This window comes from Ambystoma mexicanum, chromosome 6p, assembly GCF_040938575.1.
Source record: "Ambystoma mexicanum isolate Mex_15411 chromosome 6p, UKY_AmexF1_1, whole genome shotgun sequence".
Classification (NCBI taxonomy): Eukaryota; Metazoa; Chordata; class Amphibia; order Caudata; family Ambystomatidae; genus Ambystoma; species Ambystoma mexicanum.
Window position 1 is genome coordinate 1,308,751,095 of NC_090935.1, and position 25,234 is coordinate 1,308,776,328.

Sequence of the window (25,234 nt, forward strand, 5' to 3'; positions counted from 1 at the left end):
CCTGTGCAGCTCCTGTTGTTCCTGGGCCTCAGGCGTGGGTACAATGGAGAGGACTTCTAGGGACTCCTGGACTACAATGGAACGATCAGCAAAGGGCAAACTTCAATTCAGCTGCACTTTGTGGTTTCAGCTCCTCAGCAAATAGCACCAGCGCCATTCTCGGCTATCACTTTGGACTTTCCTTGCATCTGGGGTCCAGCACTCTGAGGTGGCTCAGGCTTGGTCAGTCCTGCTTCCTGGGAGTCTGGTCCTACTTAAGTGATGCACCCATCTGGTGTTCCTCTCCCTGGCACTTCGGTTCCAGCAGCAGAGGAAGTACAGCCAGCCTTGAGAGGATGTCCAGTCGAGTTTACTTTTGAGTTGATTGGTCCCACCAACTCAAGGGGAGAAGTCATCCTTGCAGGGCTTCTCTATTCGAGTCGAATTCAGAGCTTCAGCACAGCAGCAGGGCTTCACTGGGCAAACCAACAGTCCATGAGTTGCAGCAGGCGTCTCTTCAAAGTTCTTCTTCGGATTCCTTCGTCCAGCGGCCGACCCTGCCTTCCAAGCCAAAAAGCCTTGCCTTTTATGCAGATTTCTCTCATTCATTCCAGCCTAGCTGTCAATCACACAGCAGGGTGGCTGTCCTTGCCGGACAGCCAATCGGCCAATCACCTTTGGGTGCATTCCTGTAACCAAGGGGATTAAGCACAGGGAGTTTGGGGCACCTCCCTCACTTCCTGCCCCTGCCAGACATTCTGGCAGAGGCAGCAAGTGAGGGAGGTGAATCCTGCCAAAGACAAAGCGAACAAACGGACCAAACCTGGTTTGGCGCGCAGAGGAAATCTCAAGAAGGACCTTTCCAGCAAGAAATGGTGAAAAAAGAAGACGGGGCCATTTTGACAAAAATGGCACCCATAGGTGCTTTACTGCAGCTGCGAATGCAGCCCGCAGTAAAAACACACAACGGTAGTTAAAAGTAAACCACTGCCACCAGGCATTAATTTTAGAAAGGGTAACAAAAAAACGTTACATGAGAAACTAGACAAAGGGGTTACTAACCCCTCCATCACTCTATTGTTAGTGTGTACTGAGTCTAGAAAGTTACAAATGTAAAGTAAAGTCAATTTCACTTCACTGCTCTTGGAAACAGTAGTTCATCCAAAAGAAGGTATTTAAACCTTTGGGAAATCTGAAAGACTTCCCTGTGCCACTGCACTGAAGGTGCTGTGTGCCGCAATGTAAAAAGATGCCTATGGAGTCTGTAGGACCCCCTTAACCAAAAGAAACCGAGTCCAAATCACAGAATAATACATGAGAGAGTGGGGAAAAAGGGTCTCGCTCTCCAGGTTCAAAATCTAAAGTCCTAAAATCCAGCAAAGGTGCTGGGGGTCTCTAAGGTAGAGAGCAATTGGCACGTTTCTGAGAATTCTCCCTAACAGGTTGATGGACTTTTGTTCTACATGCCATATTTGTTAGTTACTTTAGCTTTTTCAGGAATAAAGACAAATCATACCACATGCATATAACTACAATGGATTAATGCACATTGAAGAAATGCAAATTTCAAACATTAAGTCATTGCCTTGATTGTTGAGAATACTGTGTAATATTTTGATCATTTTCACTATATATTTTTCTATTTTGGCAGTTCCATCTGTTCAGACATCGCTAAAAAATACTGTTGAGCCAAGAGCATTGACGCCTTCAAGCGCATTGACGCCTTCAAGAGCATTGACTCCAAGAGCATGGACGCCTTCACGGAGGTACTGTCATCGAGATAATTAATTTGATTTCAATGCTACAACATTCTTGTTTTTCACCATGCGTAAAGGGCGGGGGGTTAGAAAGTAGGTTATCCTGAAAAGGTTTTGTCTTCAGTTAACAACTTAACCTGTTGCATCTTATTCAATGTCAACCTTTTTTGCTTAGGATATTTGGAAAGACCTGCCTATAGGTAGTATGCCACTAGACTGCAAAAGAAATACAATGAGGGATTATTTTATGCTCCCTGATGAAGCAAAATCACTGTTAATGCATAAGACTAAAGATACTTATTTCTCGGTTGACCCTTTCCTAGCGTATATTGTGAAAGAGTACATCACATTTTTCTTACTGGCTTTTACAATTGATGCATCGATCTTAGGCCTGGTTGTTTTCCGGATGCCCTCAAAACAGGGAACATTTCTGGTTTCATTGGAAAAGCCGGATCTGGACACATTGTTTGTCCAATAAAGGGCAGTTATTTCTCTGCCATTTTTAGATAGTTCATTTAGAAGGTTGTGTCCGACGAATTGGATGATTGGATCTTTAAAACAGAATCTACTTCCACAATTTCGGTCTCTTTTTCGAACTGGCTCTATCACAGAAACGGTTACACTGCATATTTGCGATGCTATTGATCAAATTTTAGATGTAGGCACTTGTTTATTGGTGCTATTGGATTTGTCGGCCCACCTTCAAAATAATAGATCATGAGATCTTAATTCATACACTATCTTGTCAAATGGGGATTGGAAGCCTAGTGTTCTCTCGTTTTTGCTGAACATAAAACAAACTGTTGTGATGGGGTCCTCACGATCCAAAACATTGTAGTTCCCCATCAATTCTATCCCCCTTGCTTTTTATTTTATACATGAAGCCGACACGGAATTCAAAGGTCAAATATGGGATACCAGCTTATTGTGCCTGTGTACAAAAACGTTTCTAGGCGTAAGGCCAAAAATCGTAGACTGCTAGCCATCTGGATGCCCCTGCAAGAGAGTTGCTGGAACGGTGTACCTGGGCGGCTGATGCCAATCTCAGTCCCATGTTTTCAAAAGGATTTTTAAAAGGTGCTGCAGTTTGACCAATATCTTGACGGTAGTAGATCTCATTGAATTATCTTGCGCCACTACAAAACAGCATACATATGCAGTCTTTGTTGACTTTAGTTCTGCCTTCGACACTGTCAAGAGAGATTGTTGCAGAAATGACTCAGATGGTGGAATTCCTCTTGGTCTGCTTTAGTTAGCAACCAAAGTCAAGGTTAAAATATCTAACACTAGGTCTACTATGAATCCTATCGACATAAGTGTTGGTTTAAAGCTGGGTTGTATTCTTGCCCTCTTATTTAATATTTATCTCAGAGATTTGTCTGAAGCACGGAGGTTGCCAAATGTAACTTCCCCTGATTGGGGACTTTTAGATACAGTGGCTTTGGTATGCCGACAATCTTGTCCTCTTCGACTATACACCTAGTGGCTTACAGTGCTCATTGGACAAGCTCTTATGTCACTTTAAATAGTCGTACTATTAATGTATCAAAACTAAGTCTATGATTTTCAGTTCTGACAATTCAAAAATTGATAAGAGATGTATACTGAAGCTCAGTAACCAACTAGTTGAGCAGGTCACCTCATATAACTATCTCGGCCTCCCTTTTGACACAAATTGGGATATGCATGTGCAAGGCCTAGAGGTAAAGATTCATCAAACATTAACTGGGGGAACGCTTTGCTGGGGCAACATGCAGGTTATTCTTTGAGCTCCCTGATTTATCTATATTAAGACAAAATGACGCTATAGGTAGCTGAGGTTTGGGGTGCTAATCATGCTATTAGTTTGATTAAGATGGAAAAGTGATAACTATAGTCAACCTATCGATCACTACCCCCATTGAGTTTTTACTGCTTGAATTCCATCTGAGCATTGTACATAGTGACAAACTAAAAAAAGAATGTGAACATTGTTCAAGCCTCCACTAATGCATTATTAAATTAAAATGGGCAGTTAACCCAGATATTAGTCTTGGAGTGTTCGAACATGATGATGATGATTTTTCCAGCAGCTGCCTGAGCCCTCGTGTGTGCCCTGCTCCTTTGGCCATCTGTTGTCTAAATTGGTTTTAGTATGTATTTTATTTTGATATTTAGCCACTTGGTGGCTTGTGTGCTCGTTTTCCCCTGCCCCGGAGCCCTCTTCCCGGATCCCGCCTTGTTGGGTAAGAATTGATGTAACACTGTGAGACTACACAACACTCCTGCTTGGTGTTGGGTAACCCACCTTTTGGTATTGGTCTGTATTACACAAGTTGGTAGTGTGACTGAGCAGCCAGGCCCATCACAAGAGGGGTAAATGTGAGCTGTAGCAAGGAAATATGCAAATACAAGTATCCAAGTAACACTTACACTCAAGTTTTTAGTTAATTATTTATTTAACATCAATTTTTAAATAAGCTTTCTTTAAAAAGTGCAAGATATGTAACAATCAAATATAATTTCAAATGCTTTTCAGAATCAGCACAAGTTAGTGGATACTCTTTGTATATGCTTCTTAAACACTTCCTACACCCAGAGGCGACTGCATTCACAAGGACAGTAATGGCATTTATATATCACTAGTTATACTTGGCAAATTTTGAGGTTGCAGAAAGGAAAGATTAAAGGAAGGAAAAAGGTTAAACAGGTTCCCAGGGCATTTGATTATACCTGAATCTTCCAATGAAGTCTAGACAAGCCTTTCCCAGCAATATCAGTCTGAAACGAGTTACCACCTATGAGGAGCAGAAATATCAGTCCATGGACTAGAAGATTCTGCAGGGAGCCAGGACAGCCAAAGTACATTGGAACACAGTCTATGGAGCTGAGGCACTTCTTAAATAATAAGTCTTGCACAAAGAGTTTTTTGTAGAAGTAGGGTCGCAAGTTGTTACACTTGTGAAAAGCTGAGTTGAAATCAACTCCAACAAAAGTAAGCCAATGCAAGTCTCGACTGAGAAGAGCACAGCTACAGAGACGGAGGTAACTACCCCAAGCTTCAACAGTACCTCTGGTTTGAAGAAAAGTGGTACAGCTCTATTATGTCCTGTTGCAGCGGTGCAGACTCTGGGTTGCTGAGCCTCAGTAATTGGGGACAAGAGGGAGGACGTCTGGAGGGCTTCGGTGGCAGTGATTTGGAGGTAGTCTGCAGCTACGGGCTCTTTTTGGTTCAGCGGCCCTTCGTGGTTTCAGCGTTGGGAATCGGCACCACCGCGGATCTCAGATGCCGTTTGGGCTTCCATCACTCCTTGAGTCCTGCACTCTGAAGGGATTTGCGCTCGATTCATCGTGCTTCTGGAGGGTCCTTAGACTCCTGGAGCTTCTGGATGGATTTCAGATGTTTCACTAGACTACGGATTTCTCGACCCCTGGCACTGGGTTCCTGCAGCAGCGAAGAAGTACAGCCAGTTGGGGAAGATGGTCCAGTGGCGTTCGTCTCGGGGTCCCACTAACCCAAGGGAAGAAGTTCTCCCTTTCAGAACTTCTATTGTCGATTTAGAAAAAGGAGTTTAGAGACAACCAAGGGGCGCAGGCGAAATGGCTGCCTGAACGCTCGCCTCTCCCAAGACCCAAAAGAAATGGCGGAGAACTAGCTGCTAGCCCAGCCCACGAGCCGCTTTGAATCAGCGTTACGGCGTGGGACAGAATCAGCCGTCATCAGTCTTTGTCCCGTGAAAACCAGTGCCTGTAGCTCGGAGAACGAACGAGAGCTGAAGAGCCTCCTCTCACTGGGCCCAGTGAGCGCACTTGCAGCGGGGGAGAGTCCCGACAGAGGGAACCACATGGACATGGCGCCAGGGCAACCTAGGGCTGCAGAGGAGCTGCAGACCAGGTGGCGTGCTGGTGAGTACTGATCCGGGCGAGGGGAGCCACGGCCCTCTGAGGAAAGGAGCAGCGGGAGGCACAGAGGCTCACAGGGCCAGAGCCCCAGCCCAACGAGCAAGTGAGGGAGGTGCAGCCCCAGGTTCGGCAGCAGCAGACTCAGGAGGCTGCTCAGCCTGAGAGCTCGACACGCGGCTCGGGAGGCGCCCTCACGGAAGGAGGTTGAGGAAAGTGAGAATGCCTCTGAGGAGGTGATGCTGATCGTGGGCCTTCTCGTCAAGGTCAGCTATACGAGGTGAGAAGGCGAGAGGAGGCAAAGATGACACCCACATTTTTAGTCTCACACAAGGGTGAGGGCAGCCAGAGTGTAGGCGGAAAGGAGGGAGCAGGGTGCCCAACGAGAAGGATCTTGGTCGTACTGGTGTTAAGGCAGAGATCATTAGCAGCACACTGACTAATCAACTTCTGGGGCACCAGTGGTCCAGGGATGAATGTTTCTAAACCATCAATCATGCCCACACCTTTAGTACACCAGAAGAGATCCAAACAGATTGGAAACGCAAGTAAATTTTAAACCTCCTTGTCCAATTTTGGTAATGCGGACGAAACAGCAGGCTTATTGCTGCAAGGTCTTGGATTGTTGTTGCAACACAGCGAAAATCCAATTATTACCCAATGGTAAAAGGGACTGTCCAATCAAGGATGTATAATTATCATAATTATGTTATCACGTGCTTAATACCAAAGATTGTTTTCTATGTGCAAGATCGGGATTCAGACCTGTTACGCTGCGTTGTCTTGCTCCCAAGACAAACTTGTTGCCCCTAAACTATCCCCTCTTCTTTTTTGGTGCTTGACAGTGTTGAGTTGGTTTCAGGGTGCTTTGCAGCTTCTACGGCAGAGTTCAAGATGGGAGATAGCTGCGGGTATCACAGTTTGGTGAGCGAGACTGGACAGACGGCTGCAGGCTGGGCCTACACGGCAGCTCGCGGTCAGGAACCGGTATCTGAGTGCCGGTCGGCAGGTCTGAAGCACTGGTGGAGGCGTCTCGGGCAACGGTGACTGCGGCGTAACTGTCAGTGGTGCAGTGAGTTGCAGCTTGAGGGGCTCAACTTGCTCAAATATCCTTTAAGGCGGATGCTGGTTGGTACTTGCCGATTCACTCCTAGCTTCTTCACTGGACTTGTCATCCGTTAAGGCGACAACCCAAAGCTGAGGAGAGTGTTGCAGGCACATGCCTTGTCCTGGGGTTGGTTCAGAGACTCTCAGGCACTTTCCACCTAGGACGCTTGGTTTCAGAGCATAGCAGGGCATTGTAACGCTCACCTGATTCCCGCAGAGGCGCCGGTCTTGACTGGGTGAATGCCGTATCATCAAAGGTGATGTGTAACACACGGTTGGCTCTTTGGGCTGGACCTCTGTGCACTGTATGTCTGACTCGAAGAGTAAGATGTCTGCAGATAGAAAATATGGGATTAATGAACTGGGTTATTGAATGTCTCTCTCCTCTTCCCTTTCTCTTCTCCTGTAGAACCCCAAAGGTTAACACCCTCACCTTAGGTAAGTGAACGCCGAGCTCTCCATCTGCCTCGGGGCAGGGTGCCGTAACCAGTTCCTTCACTGGATAAGGGTGCAGGCCTCTTGACCTCAGAGGACTGCTGTCCGTCGTTAACTGCACGAACGGTAAGTTCTGGGCACTTCAAATGTCTTAAGTCTTTTGTAATGATATCCCTTGTTTTGCAGGGTTCCGGCGATGGCGGATGGCGCGCTGATGAGAGTTGAGGATCGAACCCGCGTGAGGAATAGAAGCGCCTGGAAGCACGTAATTAAGCGCTTGTAGCCTGCTTCACGATGCGCACTAACTGTCCCTTTTATCTTGCTGGTACAAGTTCGGAGCTTTAGAGAAGCTGAAGGGTGCTGGAATACCCACTGGATTCAGCGTGGGAAGGAGTAATGGCACGTGAGTAATAAAGTTGCCCAATGTCTTTAAACGCACCTTCTTTTGTCTTTCAGATGCGGGATGCAGCGCCGAAGGCCTCCGGAGCGTGCGAAGAGCTGGTAAGCTTTGGTCTTTCAGATGCCGGAATGCAGTGCGAAGACCTCCGGAGCATGCAAAGAGTAGGTAAGCCTTTGTCTTTCAGATGCCGGAATGCAGCGCGAGGCGTTGGTGACAGCCGATGGACCAGGTAAGAGATGCGCTGCCACTGAAGACCGTAGTGCTAACCTGTTCTTTCTTTGTCTTTACAGGTGCTGCTGAAGACTGGATTCCAGGATGGTAAGCCTTTGTTCCCTTAGGCCCAAGATCAGAAGCAGAAGACACGATGAGCGTTCTGCTGCAGAGAATGCAGAATAACGCAAAGCAAGATTCATCCATCTGGTGTGGTTTAAATAGCCTCCTGTAGTGCTTAGGTGTCTCCTTCCACAGCCACGCCTAGGTAAGAAAAGAGTTCCTGCTTTCCAGAAGAGTTCCAGTGTTCTGAACCTAGGGAGTAGCTCCTGCCCCACCCAACAGGAAAAGTAGTCCCAAACAGAAGAGGATCAGGGGTTCAACTGGCAGGTAAGTAAGCAGCATGGTCTGCTGCAGGTAAGTCCACCCAAGCATCATGAGCCCGGCGCTTCCAGCGCTGGGACTGGGCATCTTTATGAGCCTGGTGCCACTGGCGCCAGGACAGGGTCCAAAAGGTCCCAATTGGGACTGGCTGGCACTCGGAACCGGGGTTATGGGTCTGCTTCCAAGGGAGTCGGGCAAGTCCTGATCTTTTGGAAGCAGATATCATGACAGGCATGCTGTGTGCTGACTGGGTACTGGTTCTGGCGCTGCTGCAGGGTGCTCTGGATTCAGGATCTCCCTCTGTTCCCTGGGAGATGTTTAGGGGAGGGATATTGCTTCCCTCTTTGAAAATCCTGGCCTTCCTTCACTGACGGAAGCTGTAAGGCAAGACTGTACCTTCAGCCAGTGTCCAAAAGAGGGGCTCAGCCCCCTTTTAAAGCCAAGTGGCCCACAGTGATTGGTGTAGGCTAAGCCTACCGTAATGAACCAATCCTGGGTTCCCATCAAGAATCTCCTCTATGCCTAAGGTCCTAACAAGAGTGCTTTGCAGCAGAAAAGGTAAAAGGGTGGGAACGTAATACTAAGCAACAAACTATCTTCCAGTCTGTTGTGGATCAATGGGTCTCTCTGGTTAATTTAGATTTCTGTGGTTCCTGATTAAAGCAGCAGGTTTCCTTTGAAGCTGTGGCGAGACCAGACTTTTGGTCTCCGCCAAACCACATACTCGTACTTTCTGAATGGGGTTCTCCCTGCAGGGATGACTACTGTAAATATAGTTCCATACATGACAGGTCCCTGTCCTTGATACTGAGAGGCGGGAGCTGGCTTCAGGTTGGCACAGTGCATATCAAAGGTTGTTGGGGTTTTCCTGTCCTTTGGTTAGTCCTGCGACCAGGCCTCCCGAGGACCTGTTTGAATTAACAGATTAGTATACAAGGCTGCCACCAGCAGCGAACAAAGGAAAGGGTGGATCCATGGAGCCTTTGTTAGTTAATTTGGCTGGCCATGGCAAGAGGGAGGTTTTGCATTCCCCCTTCTGAGAAGCCTTAATGTACTCTTGGCTGTCCTATTCCAACTACATTGGCCACCCAGAGTACACGAGTCTATTTGTATGTCATCTGGTGAGCATAGGAAAATGTGTTGACTAGCCCAACGCATTTTCCGGTGGTTGATCTACCATTATTCAATTTCATTAAAAGAATTGTCAAAACCCAGGCGAGCGCACACCCACTGTGCGGATGGTGGAATTCCTTACACACCCAATGCTGGACAATCTGTAATGAGAGAGGAGGTAAGCTTAAAGGAAAGCTGTGTGTCGTAAGTAGAACTCTGGAAATGAGGAGAGCGGGTGGAGATCAAGTGGGCAAGGTATATGTTGAAAAGCCACAGCGAGAGGATAGAGCCATTAGGGACGCTGCATGTCGAGAGTGAGGTAGAGGAGAGAAAGGCTTCCAGTTGAACTTGTGGGAGATGATTAGAGAGAAAAAAGGTTAACCAATGCAGTGCCTGGTCCGTGATGCCACGGGTATCACAGAGCCTATTTATGAGGATGGAATGATTGACCCTGTCAAAGGCAAAGGACAGATCCAGGAGAATAAGGGCGGAAGGAGAGTTGGAGTCGTGATTTGAGAGCAGGTCATCTCAGGTGTTCAGGAGAGCAGTTTCCCTTCCTCTGACTGCTCTGAAGCCAGCATGGAGGTTGTGAAGGCAGCCAACAGATTCTGTGTGACGATTTTCTCCAGGAGTTTGCCCAAGAATGGGGTAGTGGAGATAGGGTGGTAGTTAGCCAGGCAGGAAGGGTCAGCAGACAGCTTTTTTAGGAGGGGGGGCACAAGGGAGTGTTTGATGGGTGAAGGGAAGTTGCCAGTGGCAAAGTAGTGGTTACAGAACTCTTCCAAGGAGGGAGCGAGAGAGGCAATGTTGTCCTCAATAGTTCTAGAGGAGCAGGGAAGCACATATTTGGAGGAGACTTTTATGGAGGAGACTGTCTAGGTGACCTCATCTTGTGCTTTGGGTGAGGAGGAGGGGCCGGGGAGGCCTGCATGTAGGAGGGAAAGGCAGGGCTGTAGAAGAGAGGACAGGATTCCTGAGTCTTGGTTGTAAAATGGGTGGCCAACTCTGTGCAGAGGGCCGGAGAAGTGGATTGTGCAGTAGGATTGGCAAGTTCTTTGCAGATTTTGAAAAGTTCAGCCGTGTTGAAAGTGGTTTCAGCGATGTGGGATTGGATATGGGCCCATTTCTTGGAGCGTGTATAGTCTGTATTGCCTTTGGAGCAGGCGGCAGGCCAGTTTGTCAGAGGATGTGCGAGAAGCCAGCCACTTCCGTTTTGCAACTTTTCACTTACATTTCAACGAGGCGAAGTCGTATTCATACCAACTATTGCACTTGGAAGCCAGCTTCTTGCAAATGCTCATGGCAGGGGCAAGGATGTGAAGGGTCTTGGAGACGGAGAGGTGAAGGTTAGCAATAGCTCAATTAGTGTGAAAGTAAGCAGCTACTGACACTCGCTTCATTGGTCGATTGACGTAAAAGGAGATTGACAATGTTGGCAGAGGCTTAGCCGGGTGCCCAGGAGCTCCAGATAGGAGAGTGGTCAGACCAGACGAGTAGCGAGAGGGTTAGAGAAGGAGATTTCACCTGAGATAAGTGCATCTAGGGTGTTTCCAGCTGAATGGGTTGGGCTAGAGGGCAGGATGGGGAGAAAGAGTGTTGCAGAGTCTGCAAAGCATTAGAGTGGCTGCATCAGGAGAATCCAGATGGATATTGAAGTCTTCAAGGAGGAGCTTGGAGGAAGAGGTCAGAAGAGAGAAAGCAAGGTCAGCCCACTCTGAGAGGAAGGGGGAGATCGACCCAGGAGGCCTGTAGATTGTAGTGAGATGTTGGGAGAGACACAAAGCTTGCAGACATTCAAAGGAGTAGGATTAATTGGGCATGTTGGAAGCAGAGACCCATTCACAGTAGACTAGAGCCACTCTGCCTTCAAACCGGTTATACCTGGAGAGGATCTCAAAAGCAGTGACAGACCTGGCCTTGAACCACGTCTCGCGAGGACATAGAGGTCAAAGTCTTCAGAGGTGACAGATGAATGTTTGACAGAGCGAGAATTAAGGGTAGCTGGGTGAAGCGGTTTGCCTCCTTTAAAGGTTTTCTGAGGTGGGGTACACCCGTCGGTGGGGGCGATGTCAGAGGGGTGGCAGCCGAAGGAAGGGCAGGAGAAGGGAGGAGGTTAATGAGAAGGAAGACTGCTGTCAAGGAGGAGGTTAAGCTGAGAGCCCTGGGCCATGATGGGGAAATTCTAGTAGAGACCTTGAAGATAGGAAGTGTGCAAAGAGAACCTCCCACCTGGTTTCACCATTAATGGGCAAGGAGGAAAAAGGGGAGAGGATAGACCATGTGGGAAGTCTATAGTTCAGGAGAGGGGACAGTATGAAGGATGTTGGTAATGGTCTGCCTGGTGGAAGTATTGATGTGGGTTTCGGCCATGGGCAATCCTGAATTTGAAGCCAGGAGTGTATTCTTAAATATTTTCTCCCAGGTTTCGAGAGAGGGGTAGGAAAGGTGATAGAGTAGCAATGAGAGTAGATGGGAGAGATGCAGCTGATGAGACAGTAGGAAAAAGGGTAAAGCAGGCCTAGGTTTCAAGATGCAGCGGGAAGCATGAACAATTCAGCATTCTAATGTGGAGGCACAGCAACCAGAAATGAAACTGGGTAAAGGTATTCCTGTGTGATCTCTTGTTGGGTTCTCGCAAAGCTTGTTCGAGCAACCAGGTGTTTGAAGAGGTTTATATGCCATAGTAATATAAGCCTGGTGATTGAGAATAACTATTTTCTCCATTGTCCACTTCTTTTATGATTGTCTGATCATTAACTAGGTTGTATAGTACTCTAAATTCTCATGCCGTCATGTTTGTGTGCACAAGATCTGTTATTCATTCCTTTATTCATATTCTTGTGAATATCTGTAATTACAGGTTTATAGAAAGTTTCTATGTTACCGGCTGGTGTAAATTTAGATTTTGTCCTCCAGGTGGAATCCCTAAGAGTATCCAATTCGATGTCCAAATTAAAATCTGAGAAGCAAGAGTGCTTGTTTCATGGTTAAGTGAAAAATGTAACCTGGTATTCTCGGTCTCCGATAGAAAAGGAACTAGTTCTATTGTTAGTATCCGGTCTTAGTGTCTTTTTGTGAAAACACTTTTCACGTTTTAAGTTCCCCATAAATGTATTTCTGATGCTTGTTAATGTTTGTTTTATTTATTTGATAATGTGCACCAAACCCTCAGGTAGCAGGGCGCAGCAGTTACAAGAATATTTAGAGCTTAGTTGCAGCAGATGGTTATTACAATACATCCATAAGTCATAAAAACAAAAGGTGAGGGTCAATAGGTCGTTCAGTGGTAGGTAGAAGTTGTCCTTTTGTACGGAGCCAGTTCTTGAGGTTACGTCTAAATCTATAGTAGGGCTGGTCCTCTCTCAAGACAGTAGGTAGTGCATTCCAGGCAATAGCATCTTTGACTGGGAAGCTTGCTCCTCCAGCTTTGGACAGTTTGAACCTGGGAACTTCTAAGCATAGGTCATTAGAGGCTCTGGTGTGCTGAGTAGACGTTCTTTTGGAAAATCTAGCAGAGATATAGGGGGGCGCGCATCATTGTTAAGTCCTTTGAATGTAAGGGATACTGTTTAAGGAATATTATCACTAATTTTTAGCCTGTGGTTGTCTTTCCTGATGTTGGAGATATGCTCTCTACGGGGTATGTTGAGAGCTGCTCTTAGGGCATTGTTTTGCAGTATTTGCATTTTATTTAAGATATTTTTATTGGCGTCTGCATAGAGGCCATGGCAGTAATCGAGCTTAATCATAAGTGCATTAGCAAGCGTGATGCAATTTGTTTTGGGTAAATAGGGTCTGCAGGCCCGAATCAATGTACAGATATACGCAGTGGAGGAGGCCATGGAGCTGACTTGTTTTTTGAGGGATAATGTAGAGTCAAGGTAAAAGCCAAGTGTTTTTATCTCAGTGACTAATTTGATAACATTACCATCAAAGTTAAAGGCAGCGTAGCTGGGGGATACGTTTTTGGAGGTTGGAGTCAGAACCTAGGATCAGGATCTCCGTTTTGTTGTCAATTAGGCAGAGGCTGTGTGAGGCCATCCATGCCTGAATGAGGAGGTATATCATGTTTCCTAAGGCTGTGTCCTCGACAAAGTTGCCCGAGAGGGGTATAAGGATCTGGGTGTCATCAGCATAGTTTGTATATGTGACACCTAGCCTGTCAGGTTTGTCGAAGAGTGTCTTAGTAAAGATGTTATACATTGTCGGAGAAACACAGCAACCTTGTGGTACTCCACAGGTAATGTGGATCGGGTCTGCTGAGGGGGAGAACCCTCATCGTACGGTTTGCTAGGAAGGATTGAACCCAGGCTATAGCTTCACTCGAGAAATAGGCAGCTGACGCTAGGTGCTAATACTGTATGGTCCACCAGGTCAAAGGCTGCTGATAGGTCGAGGAAGATCAGCATAGCTGTTTTACCTTTATCCTTCAACTCGTCGATTTGTTTTGAGATTAATTAAAGCTGTTTCAGTGCCGTGTTGTGGTCTGAAGCCGGATTGGTGAGATCCCAGAAGTTGGTTCGCCTCCAAATGCTTTTGGATTTGCAGATAGGCTACTCTGTCAATGATTCTAAGAAGAAATCGGACCATAGTAATGGGTCTATAGTTAGTGGGTATAGCGGGGTCTAAAGTTTGTTTTTTAGGAGTGGTTGCACCCAGGATTCTTTGAGGTTCATAGGGACTGTACTCAAATTGAAGGAAGCGTTCTTTATAATTTGTGCAGGGCAGCTGTCACCCTGGCAGTTGGAGGGTTTCAGAGATAGGATAACCTTTTCTGTTTGGAGTATGGAGATATTGGTGAACCTGAAGGGTTTGTCGGTACGTGATGCATCAAGCAATGGGGTAGTGGGCGTCTCTGTGGAAAGCAAGGATGTTATTTTGTTCACTATTTTAGTCTCCAGAGTTAATATTTTATTGGCTAAGGCATTTTGGATGCTTGTACACCATTGGTTATCTTTCGGGACATTATCTGATGGTACAGTAGGATTTTCAATTTCCCGGAGGATGGTGAAAAGCTCATTGGAGTTGGAATTGGCCTTAGTGATTCTGTTGTTAAATGAGTTCTTTTTGGTCTGGGTTATTTCTTTCTTAGATTTGTTGGCGAGGTTAGATAGTAATGTTTTATTCTCCTCCGTGGGTGAGTGTCTCCAGATGGCTTGGAGTTTCCTTTTTTGTACACTGTTCTTTGAGGTGGGGAGTGAACCACGTATTGAGATGGGACTTTTGTTTGCTTTTGCGCTGTTTGACTGGGGCTATGACGTCCAAGGCCATAGACCTGGTGTCATTAAAGGTCTCAACTAGCGCGTTAGGGTCAGAATTATTAGTGTTGACTGACCGGGCTGGTAAGAGGAGAGGAAGTAATTGTTTTGCCGTAATTTCTTTTTTGCTTCTAGTTGGGAGTGTAGGTACTTTTGTGAGGTTTGTCAGCTTTTGGAGCTCAATAGTAGATGAGAAGCTGATAAGATGGTGATCAGTTCAATCTTGGGGGGTTATTTTCGAGATGGTGATATAACAGTTTAGATTAGCTACCCAGTCTAGTGTGCGCCCTTTTATATGCGTGGGAGCGAAGACTTTTTGGGTCAGGCCATGAAGATAGTTTCAATAGATCGGGCTTGTTTGTCCTCTGCATCATTAAGGCCCAGATTGAAATCACCTAGTAATAGGAGCAGTGTGGAATCGTTTATATTGTTAGTAAGGAGGCTGGAGAGGTCTTCCTCAAAGGTGCCTAATGGTCCAGGTGGTCTATACACTAGGAGAATAGTTGGTGTACTATTATTGGAGATAGGTAATTTAACTGCTAGTAGTTCGCAGGATTTAATATCTGGGGGAGTCGTTAGCCTTAATGCCAGTTTAGTTTTGGCTATGGTTGCAAGGCCACCTCCTCTAGAGGTGGGTCTATCAACTCTGAGTATTTGGTAGTCGTCGGGTATAGCGATCATGTTTAGAATCGCATGCTGTGCATATAGTCTGACATCTAGTGGTTATTGCAGAGTATTGCATCTTTCTTTCGAGGATCGAAAGGGGATGTCGACATGGGCATGCCTGTAACACTATCCCTAACGTGACGTGTAGTGTACCCAAAAGCCCCTACATGAAGAGGTCCCTCGGATTGTTTTTTTTTTTTCTTTTCTCTGCTCAGCTAGTTGGTCGCCTTATTTAGAGCTCGAAAGAGATGTATTGCAAATTCATAACTTTTGTCCCACGACCAATGGTCGAATAGTCTTCGACTTTAATCTTAGACTACTTCGTGGACCCCTACGCCGAAGACGTCTACTGCTTTCGGGCGACTGGTACATCGGTCGACAGCGTTGCCTCAGCCCTCTGGCCAGGTCTATACAGTATGGAGAGTGGGGCCCGGGTTTGATTCTCTGAGAATGCATTTGCTTTTCCCCTCTTTCCCTTTCTGGTCTGGCTGCTGCCCTTTATCTCTACTATGGAGAGGACTCCATTCAAATTTTGTGTCTTGCAACGGAAAATACCCTTGGAAGGACACCCATTGCAAGTGCAACAGGTGATTACCTTGTATTTGTATTGATTTATAAAGCGCCTTACGCCAAAGCGCTGTACATAGAACAACATAATACATAAAACATGAACGGTAAAACTGTTGAAGCATTACAATATGAATCAATCAAACAAAACAGTGGAAAGAGCAATTAACTGAAGGGGAGGGAGGAAGGGAGATGGGACAGGTTAGTGGGAGTGAAGGAGGAGGGGGAAAGGGAGGATAGAAGGGGGGGTAGGGGAGGGGAGGGTAAAGAAAGACTAGAAGGGGAAGGGGATTCAAGGAGGATGGAGAAGGACAGATTTAAGGGAAGTGCGGAAAGAAGTGAAGGTGGGGGAAGAACGGATGGCAAGAGGAAGGGAGTTCCAGTGTAGAGGAGCTAAGAGCTGGAAGGAGCGAAAACGGGAGGAGGCACAGGAGGGAGGGGGTGAGTTGAGAAGGAAATGGTCAGCGGACCGAAGGGGAGTAGGAGAGAAGGGAGGAGAGATATGGGGAAACTTTTTCTTCCAAAGTCGTTAAAAGATAGGCAGACAAAACCGTGGGCAGCCTATGCGATGCAGGCCGAGAAGTGGTTCCCCCGTCATCCCCTCGAGTGATGAGGATTCTAGCGGCAGCCATAGCTCCAATGTGGAGTCCATAGACCTATATGCGGAACCGTCCGGTTGCCAGTTGTCCGTCCCCGCCCCTGACAGGCAGGCCACTGGTACTGCTATGGGGAGATCATACCCCGGCGACAGGGGCCACCCGCACCACCTAAGGATAAACCTACAACCCCACAAGCTCCCTCGATGGATATGTCGAGGAAGCGACGGGCCCGCCTAAAGTTTTGACGCTGCCTTCGGATCCTCAAGATCTGCCGCCATCCCCACATCCATCGCATAGGCATGCATCCGGGTATTCCACCTATAAAGGCGTCTCTGCTTAAAAAAAAAAACATACGGGCGCTGACGCACCGTCTAAGTGTGTCGGCCCCTAAGGTTTCGGCAGAGCCGAAGACCTTGATGACACCTACAGGTGTGTCAAAATCTCTCCCTCATCCACCCGAGCTACGCAAGAGTCTCGCAGCTATTGTTTCGACATGGATAAATTAAAAAGAACATCCTCTCATCAAGAGGAGTATTCTGAAGGGCCCAGCCCCTCTAAGGCTGTTTGATAAGTCCCTTCCTTCTAACGACCCGTTTCCTCCTGGAGAGCCCTTCTCCCCTCCTGACCCCTCTGGTTCATCTCTGTGGACCAGAGTGAGGTTTGAGAGCTATATGGACAAACTTTCACAGTTTTTGTAGACTTTTCAGAAAAGTTTATTACCCGTAAGACATACGGAGCAGGATTCCTACCCTAGTTTTCCAAAGATAGAGAACCTTTCAAGCCAAACTCCACAGGATGAAGTTTTTGAGTTCTCGACCCTGAAGAGGTCTACGAGGATCCCTATGGTCATGAAGACAATCCGTTTAGCCAGGGCACACCGGACCAATGCCCAGATTGCGGTCGAGATCAGCCTGTAGAGGAAGCACCTTGGCTTTCTCCAACTCCTGACCCAGACGCCATTTGTTTGGATACTCCCTCCTCGCCTCCACAGATGCAGGCATCCCCTATTGACGATCAGATTGCTTTTAATGCAATCCTGAAAAGGGCTGCAGGCCATTTCCAAATTGCCACACAGGAAGTTGTACAAGACACTGACTTTGAGGACATTCTGAAGGGAAAAAAAAGCACAATTAGGCAATCCCCCCCCTGCTAAATTACAACAAGATGTGCCTTGTGCCTTCTTTGCTGTCCCCTTCCCTTACAAGAGCTGTCAACCCTCGGGTTGAGAAACTTGTTTCGCCCCTCTCTCTAATGTTATAGATCCGAGGGCATGCCACTCCAGACTCCCTGGTTGTCACTACCACCAGAAAGAGCACCGGGGGGGCACTGTCTACTGCAGAAGCGCCCCCACCAAAAAATGTTACGCCCTTGGCAAACTCGTCACCACTTCAGCGGCATATTCCACCAGAATTGCTAACAATACTACCCTTCTTGCGAGTTAGTGATGTGCAGTGGAGAAGAAATCCCTTAACCGGTGCGATCGCGCCTACTGGCGATTGTCTCAGAAGGAAAACAGGTGAACCACAACATCCTAAAAAATATGTTGGATGCAGTAGGGACGGCGGGGCGAACACTGGCCCAAGGTACTCTTCTAAAAAGGCACGCCTGGCTAAAGAGCTCCAGGTTTAAGCCGGAGACTCGGGCCTCCTTAATAAACAAACAGGTGGAAGCCAGGAATTTGTTTGGCAAGGCTGTGGATGATGCCTTGGAGACGGTGAAAAAAAAAAGCACGAGACTCTTAAGTCTTTTATCAGATCACTGCTAGACCTTCACGGGGAGGAAACTCTTGCCGTTCCTTTCGGTGCCAGACTTTTTCCCGATCTCAACACAACCAGTATGGCACAGGAGGTACCCCATGTTCCTCCGTAAAAGGCGCAGCTGGCAAGAGCCAATACCAGCAGAGTGGGCAGCGAAGAGGAAAAGGTAGAAGCAATAACTCCAACCCAAGAGGCTCCCCGGCCTCCGCTCCAAAATGACTCTCCCCAGTCTGTGTCCCCTCCATCACTCCCTGATCAGGGGACGTTTAACATCTTTTCTTCAAGCATGGGCGGGAGATCACTTCAGACCAATGGGTGCTCAAGACCGTCGCCCACGGTTTTTGTATCTAGTTCCACCGGCCACATCGATGAGTCCACCAAGAACCAGAGCCTATCGCCAGCACACCTGCAGATTCCGCTGGAAGAGGTGCAGATCCTTCAGGAATAGGGTGCCATAGAAGTCGTCCCCATTCGGGACGGGACTGGAGCACTTTTGTAAAAAAAAAAAAAAGTTTAGATTTTCTTTTTTGTCCTATTATTTTTACACAGGGTACTGCACATAGCCGTAACGCTTTCCTGAGCTCTGCCCCGCACATTGCCCTTCAGTCCCTTTCTATCGCTAGGTCTGAGACCATTTAAGCAATAATAGATGATTCTTTTAGAGGGGACGCGGGCAGGCTTATGGAGGAAAGGGGACTATGGACTACGAGAAAGATAGTCACAGTGAGTAACTTTGTTATACTCCTACGTCCTGTCCCCTTTCCTCCATACTTGTGGGAGATGCCGAAGCACGCACCACAGTTAGTTCGGGTGGATGGAGAACCCCCCCCCCCCTTTACTGAAATAAGTTCTTAAGAACAGCCTGGCCAAATTGGGCATCAGCCCTGGAGCTCAGGTCCAAGCAGTAATGCTTACAAAAGGCTGATGAATAAGCCCACGTAGCCGCCTTGGCGATGGTTTCCCAAGGGACATACTTTTGGAAGACAACAGCAGCCGCTTTGCCACGTACAAGATGAGCATGGATGCCTTCTGGAGGTTGAAGGCCTTAAATGCTATAGGCTTCTGAAATACATGAGGCAATCCATCGGGAGATAGTTGCTTTGGAAGCTGGTTTCCCTTTCGTGTCTCCAAATGTGACAGAGTTGTGAGGGGCAACTGATTTCACTTGTTCTATCAAGGTAGAATTTCAGGGCTAGCCTGACATCGAGCTTGTGACCTCGCAGCATCCGATGCCGGATTAGGAAAAAAGACACAAGGAGATCGATTGGTTCAAATGAAACTCTGTAACCACCTTGGGCAGGAAGGAAGGATGAGTGCGAAGCACAACCTTATCCTTATGGAAAGTGAGGAACGGATGTTTCACAGAAAGAGCTTGGAGCTCGCTTACTTGCCTTGCTGATGTCACTGCGATCAGAAAAGCGACCTTCCAAGAAGGTATTTAAGATCGGTAGATGAGGGGTACGCACCGGCGGAAAGAGATGAAGACCCGCAAAATGACTTTTAATGACCAGATTAGTCCTTTTATAATTACATGGGGTACCGCACGTGGCCGTAACCCCACTGTCCTGAGCATCGCCCTTCAGTCAGTCCTTTTCTATGCGTGGTCGGGGTTGGACGCACTGGCATCACCGGGAATTTTCTTTTATTCCCATTGTCCTTTCTTCCTGCTCCGGTTGCACGGTCATCTAGTCCTCAGTCTATGCCAGAGCGTCTGGGATTCATTCATCCTTTGAACGCTGTTTCGCGAGGCCGGATCCCCACTCTTTGCTTGGAGTGTCTAGGCCCGGAACATCGTTGGGACTCATGCTTTTATTGCGATTCCCTCTCCGTCCGTGCACTCCAGCAACATCTTTGTCAGTGGGAGGAGGTGTTTCAACGCATTCCTCAGTCGCATTTTCAGCTCTTCTTCGAGGACAAGAAGAAACGCCCGTAAGTTTAATTTTTAGGGTGCCCTGGTCATGGGACTCCTTCCCCGGGGTCTTCCAGGCCCGGGAGGGGCTTGCATAGCTCTGTTACCAGGGGCATCCCTGAGATGCTCCACAAGGGGCCAAATAGGCACACCGGAGGTTCCTCCGAGGGTTCCTGCAGTGGTCCTGCCAAAATCTGACATTATTCTGAGGTTCCCCTTTTGGGGGGCTAAAGTTCAGCCCAGTTCTTCTGGAGCTCTGGATACCAGGGTTTGCCCTGAGGTCTCCATTTCTGGAACTTTCCACACAGAGTTGTGACTCGAGGCACCTTTTGAGGGAGCTAAACGTCCTGGGTTAGAACCAGAGGTTCCTCTTCTTGGGGCTAGATCCAATGCCGCCAGAATCAAGGGTTCCTCTTTGAGAGTCCTATCGGTGAGGTACATACCTCTAACACAAACGTTCACGACTGCTGGTGCTGGGAGCATTCCTTTTGGGGCTGACCAGTTTTTTCCACACCATGTGGACAACAAGAACCCGTTCCGCCCTTTCATGGAATGGCGTGCTCGGGCACCGCTGCCTCATACATTCTCGCTTCGCCCTCGTTTCGCACCACTGATTTTACCTGTACCCAGCCGGGGGTGGGCAGTCCTGGCAACCATCCTCGTTGCGCTCATGGGTATATGCCCCTCAAGAGCGGCCTCTGCCAACGCCAACACCTTCGGAGGATGTGTTTTTTGGGAGATTTCAGATGCTCATGCACAGTGATCCCAAGAGGGCATACTTTGAGCCTTTTTAGGGAGTTGTACCCTGTTCCTCCTGTACCGCCTTTGGCACCGGCTGACACTCCGCAGGTCCCAGTGGTGCCACTTCCTCCACCTGTCGGACCTCCTCCAAAGCTTCCTCCCCTGCCTCCTGATAGAAAAAACATTGGGTGCGCCGCTAGACAACACTTTAATACCTGAGGCACCACGTGCAGCGGATGAGCCTCTTGTTCCTGCTTCACTGGATGAGGACCAGATGGACCAGGACAGCCATGAACAGCCCCGCTCTGTCAGAGCATTCCACGACCGGGTATTGGATATGATGAACTTGCTTGGTATTCCAGTACCCGAGGCCCCGCTCCATAGGAGGGGATGCTTTCTGGAGCCTTTACCCTGTCACTGCAGGAGCGCACCAGCCGGTTTCTCCAGAAGGACGTCTTGGCTGAGGCCCGTAAGGTCTGAGACAAACCCCATACCGGGCTGCATCTCAACAAGAGGATTGACACACGATACAAACTTCATGCCTTGTAAGATATAGCCTGTCGGCTTGTCCGCTCCAATAAACGGTTGTGGCAGCAGCCACTCTCCAGTCCAAGCCGGCATCTGCATCCTCCAATGCAGCGGCTCAAATCCTCTCCAAGGAGGATATACTTTTTGAAGCCATTGGCAAGAAAGTCTTTTTCTAATCGGCTCTCCAACTTAGTCAACCTAACACCGAGCTCATCCTGGCAGCAGATAATCTTAGACTGTGGAAGGAGTTAGCCGATTTCCAAGAATGTATTCCTGCGGATATGCTAGACGACTCAAAGCTGGTTTGTCGTATGCCAACGTGTTGGCACAGGATTTACTGGAATCTGCTGCACACCACGTAGATACCTCTGCTCAAGGCGTTCTGGTCGGAGTCGACCTCTCCTACCAAGCGTGGCTCCATGCAATGAAGTTTTCAAAGGCAGTGCAGGACAAGGTGCTAGACCTGCCTTTTGATGGCAAGTTGTTGTTCCATTCCTCCACAGATGAGGAACTCGCAAAGATTAAGGCAAGTTCCCATACTGCCAAGTATCGGTCCTGGCGAAAGCTGCAGCTAAGGCCCCTTATACACAGAGGTCAGGGTCCAGTGCGCCCATCTGAAGCTCCGGTTGGCAGACCCCGGCGTAGGCAACAACGGCAAGGTGGCTGGTTTTTCTCTCGGCCATCAGCCTCTTCTCCAGAGACAGGTAGTCTACCTGCTGATAAATCATCCAAATGATATTTTTTGTTGGTCGCACGAGACTCTGGTGGGAGGACGAATCTCGTCTCATCCGGAGGCGTGGCCGACCTTCACCGAAGACGGGTGGGTTTTGTCCATCGCTCGGGCGGGCTTCCGCTTGCCCCTTCCTCCTACCCCACCCTTCAACCCTCCCTTCCAGCATATATGGTCTCCCTCCCTCAGAGCCGAGGTGCAGAAACTTCTGGATCTCAGAGCGGTAGAGCCTGTTACTCTCAGGGTGCTAGAGGAGGTCTTCTACACCCGTCTGTTCAGTGCCCAAACCCAACCAGGCTGGCCTGCGCACTTTCTCCAGCATTGGATCTTTCATGGATTCACATGCTTAGAATATTCCCCGTCGTCAGACTGGGACCCCTCGGTACACATATATAGCCTTTTCCTATAGGAAAACTTCCGACACTTTTGTGTCCTATCGATGTCCTTTTAGGACCCGCCTACGCATGCTCCGTAGGCCGTCCCAGTATGAGGCCCACCCCCGCGGCTCCCCTTCAGATTTCAACCGTCTCCAAAGTAGTGGGATCTCCTCGCGTCGTCTTACTATTTTGTACAAGGTTGTGTACCTGGAGTTGGAGTTAGGTGAAATTTTCCTCCATGTCAGGAAAAGCGCTGTTCCGTCCGTGCACGACGTGCGGCTTGAAAAAAGTTTACTAGGGGGACGGACATATAGATTGTATATACTGTCGCCACCCTCCTCATTCGGCTGATAACTGCGACATATGCAAAGGGTTTTCTCAAAAGACCCTCAAAGACCGAAATCGACGGCTGGTGGCATGGTTGAATGATGGAGCGGGGGCATACCCCCCTTCGGAGGTAGGCTCCACATAATCGGCGAAAACATCACACCGCGCTGCCTCGTCGGAACCACCGGCGAAGAAATCTCGACCGACGGAATTCAGCTAGAGAATCCTCGTAGAGAAAATCGTTATCTTCATCAAAAAAGCATGACAAGGAAAGGCCGAAAACCTCCTCGGGCGATCACCATAGATCGACGCCGCGTCGAGTAAAGGCAGGCCAAGTGTGGAAAAGGCGGGACCGCCTAAACCACCTGCTAAGCCACAGTCGTCGACGGCGGTCCAGTCATCGGCCTCCACCCTTCCACTGACGCATGTGGTATCCACCGTCACAACGACGATGGCCTCGTCAACGGAGCTTCTAAAGGAAGCCTGGAGGCCTGAAGTTTTTGATCCGATCCCTCCGGATACTTTACTGCAGGAACAGGCTGTCGCTGTCCTCAGGGGAGGACGAGAGCGGGAGAATAGCTGGCCCGGCAGACCTCGGGCTACGAGTGGTTGACAAGTCGTCGACGAGGGGATCCGGAATTCCGGTGTCTGCCCCTCTTCTCAATCCTCAATCTGTTTTGTCGTTGGAGATTCTGTCCACGCTTCAGTCTTTAGTACAGTCGTTGGACCAGAGACTACCTCAGGTAAACCTGCCACAGTCACCCGTCGACGAGCCGGGACCCACCCGTCCACCGACGCACTTACGCACGCCAAGAGGAAGGTGAGCTGCCAGATTCGGAGTCTGACAGGGGAGCCATGTCGGATTTCTCATCCCCCTCCAGGGATCCAACCTGGGAGTTGGAGGTGGAGTTAGAAACCCCAAGAAGCCCAGCTCACCCGTCCCCCCCCCCCGACGATATTGCATCATTCCATTCTATGATGAAGGCGTGTAAGGAATTTGGTTTGTCCCAGGAAGAACAGAAAAAGGACTGAGGACTCAGGCCAGAGGTACAAAATAAAGTATTCGATATGCCCTTTGAGGGAGACCTTCTATTCGGAGAGAAGGTAGACGAGGCCCTAAAGGGAATGAAAGAGGACTCAGACACGAACAAGCAATGACGAACAACACACCGTTCTGGGGGGGAAGAGTATCAGCCTATGTCGACAAATGGGAACAAATAACGACGGATCAATGGGTGCTGGACACAATAAGGAACGGGCATTCTCTACAATTCAAGCACAGCCCTCCGCACATTCCCATCTGAGGGTACTGCAACAAGAGGTAACACTCATGTTAGCAAAGGGAGTGATAGAATTAGTTCCAACATCACAGAAAGGTCAAGGAGTCTACTCAAGATACTTCGTCGTAAAAAAGCCCAACGGCAAATGGCGTCCCATTCTAGACTTACGCGATCTCAACAAGTCTTTAAAGAGCCTAAAATTCAAAATTCTCGCGCTGCAAAAAGTGATCTGAGCCGTTCAAGAAGGGGATTTTCTAGCGCGTCTGGATTTACAGGACGCGTACTTCCATATTCCAATGTGTCGGAAACACAGGAAGTTCCTGAGGTTTGTGATAGGGCAGACTCACTACCAGTTCACGGTTCTTCCCTTTGGGCTCAAGACCTCCCCCAGAACGTTCAAGAAATGCCTGGCCCCAGTAGCGGCCTGGCTAAGGAAGCAAGGCCACCACGTATACCCATACCTCGACGACTGGCTGATAAGGGGATCCTCCCCAGCGTCGACTAACACAAGTTTGCAAGCCACCATGCAGCTGCTACAACAGCTGGAATTTGCCATAAACTTTGAAAAATCCTCTCTTCGGCCATCGAGAACGTTGGTGTTCCTGGGGGCACAGTTCGAGACCCAGTCAGGGCTAGTGAAGCCTTCCCTCGACAGAACCTCAAAACTCAATCAACTGGCGAGCCGACTACGGCAAAACACCAGGCTCTCAGTGAGGAAATACGTTTCGGTCCTAGGAGCCATGACATCCTGCATCCATCTGGTGGCAAACTGTCGCCTATTCACGAGGCCAGTTCAGGAATTCCTCGCGGACCGGTGGACACAGGCCCAAGGATCGTGGTCAGACAAGATAACCATCAACGACAAACTGCTTCGGACCCTTCAGTGGTGGCAGAGTTTCCACAATCTGAACAACGGTGTACCCCTACAGGAACCAGAGTTCCAGCGAACCATAGTCACGGATGCGTCCCTAACCGGATGGGGAGCTCACATGTGCACTCTTCAAACGCAAGGTCGTTGGTCTCAAACGGAGTCACTCCTAAACGTGTTAGAGCTCAGAGCAGTACGATGGGCCTTGAAGGCGTTCCTACCGCACATCAAGGGATCGAGAGTACGAGTGCTGACGGACAATACGACAGCCATGTTTTATTTGAGAAAAAAAGGAGGGACGCGATCAAGGACTCTTTCCATAGAGGCCCAGAAAGTATGGCATTGGGCATTAAAGCACGAGAT

At 48.4% G+C, this 25,234-nt stretch overlaps 1 protein-coding gene across 2 annotated transcripts in view; it reads left to right on the forward strand.

The window, feature by feature from the left end:
* HAUS6 (HAUS augmin like complex subunit 6) overlaps positions 1-25,234 on the forward strand; it is a 1,011,950-nt gene that overhangs the window by 573,546 nt on the left and 413,170 nt on the right. For both annotated transcript variants that reach the window (XM_069625969.1, XM_069625970.1), the window contains one exon: positions 1,631-1,745. In XM_069625969.1, coding sequence (XP_069482070.1) covers positions 1,631-1,745 — 115 coding nt within the window. The remainder of the gene's footprint in view (positions 1-1,630; positions 1,746-25,234) is intronic.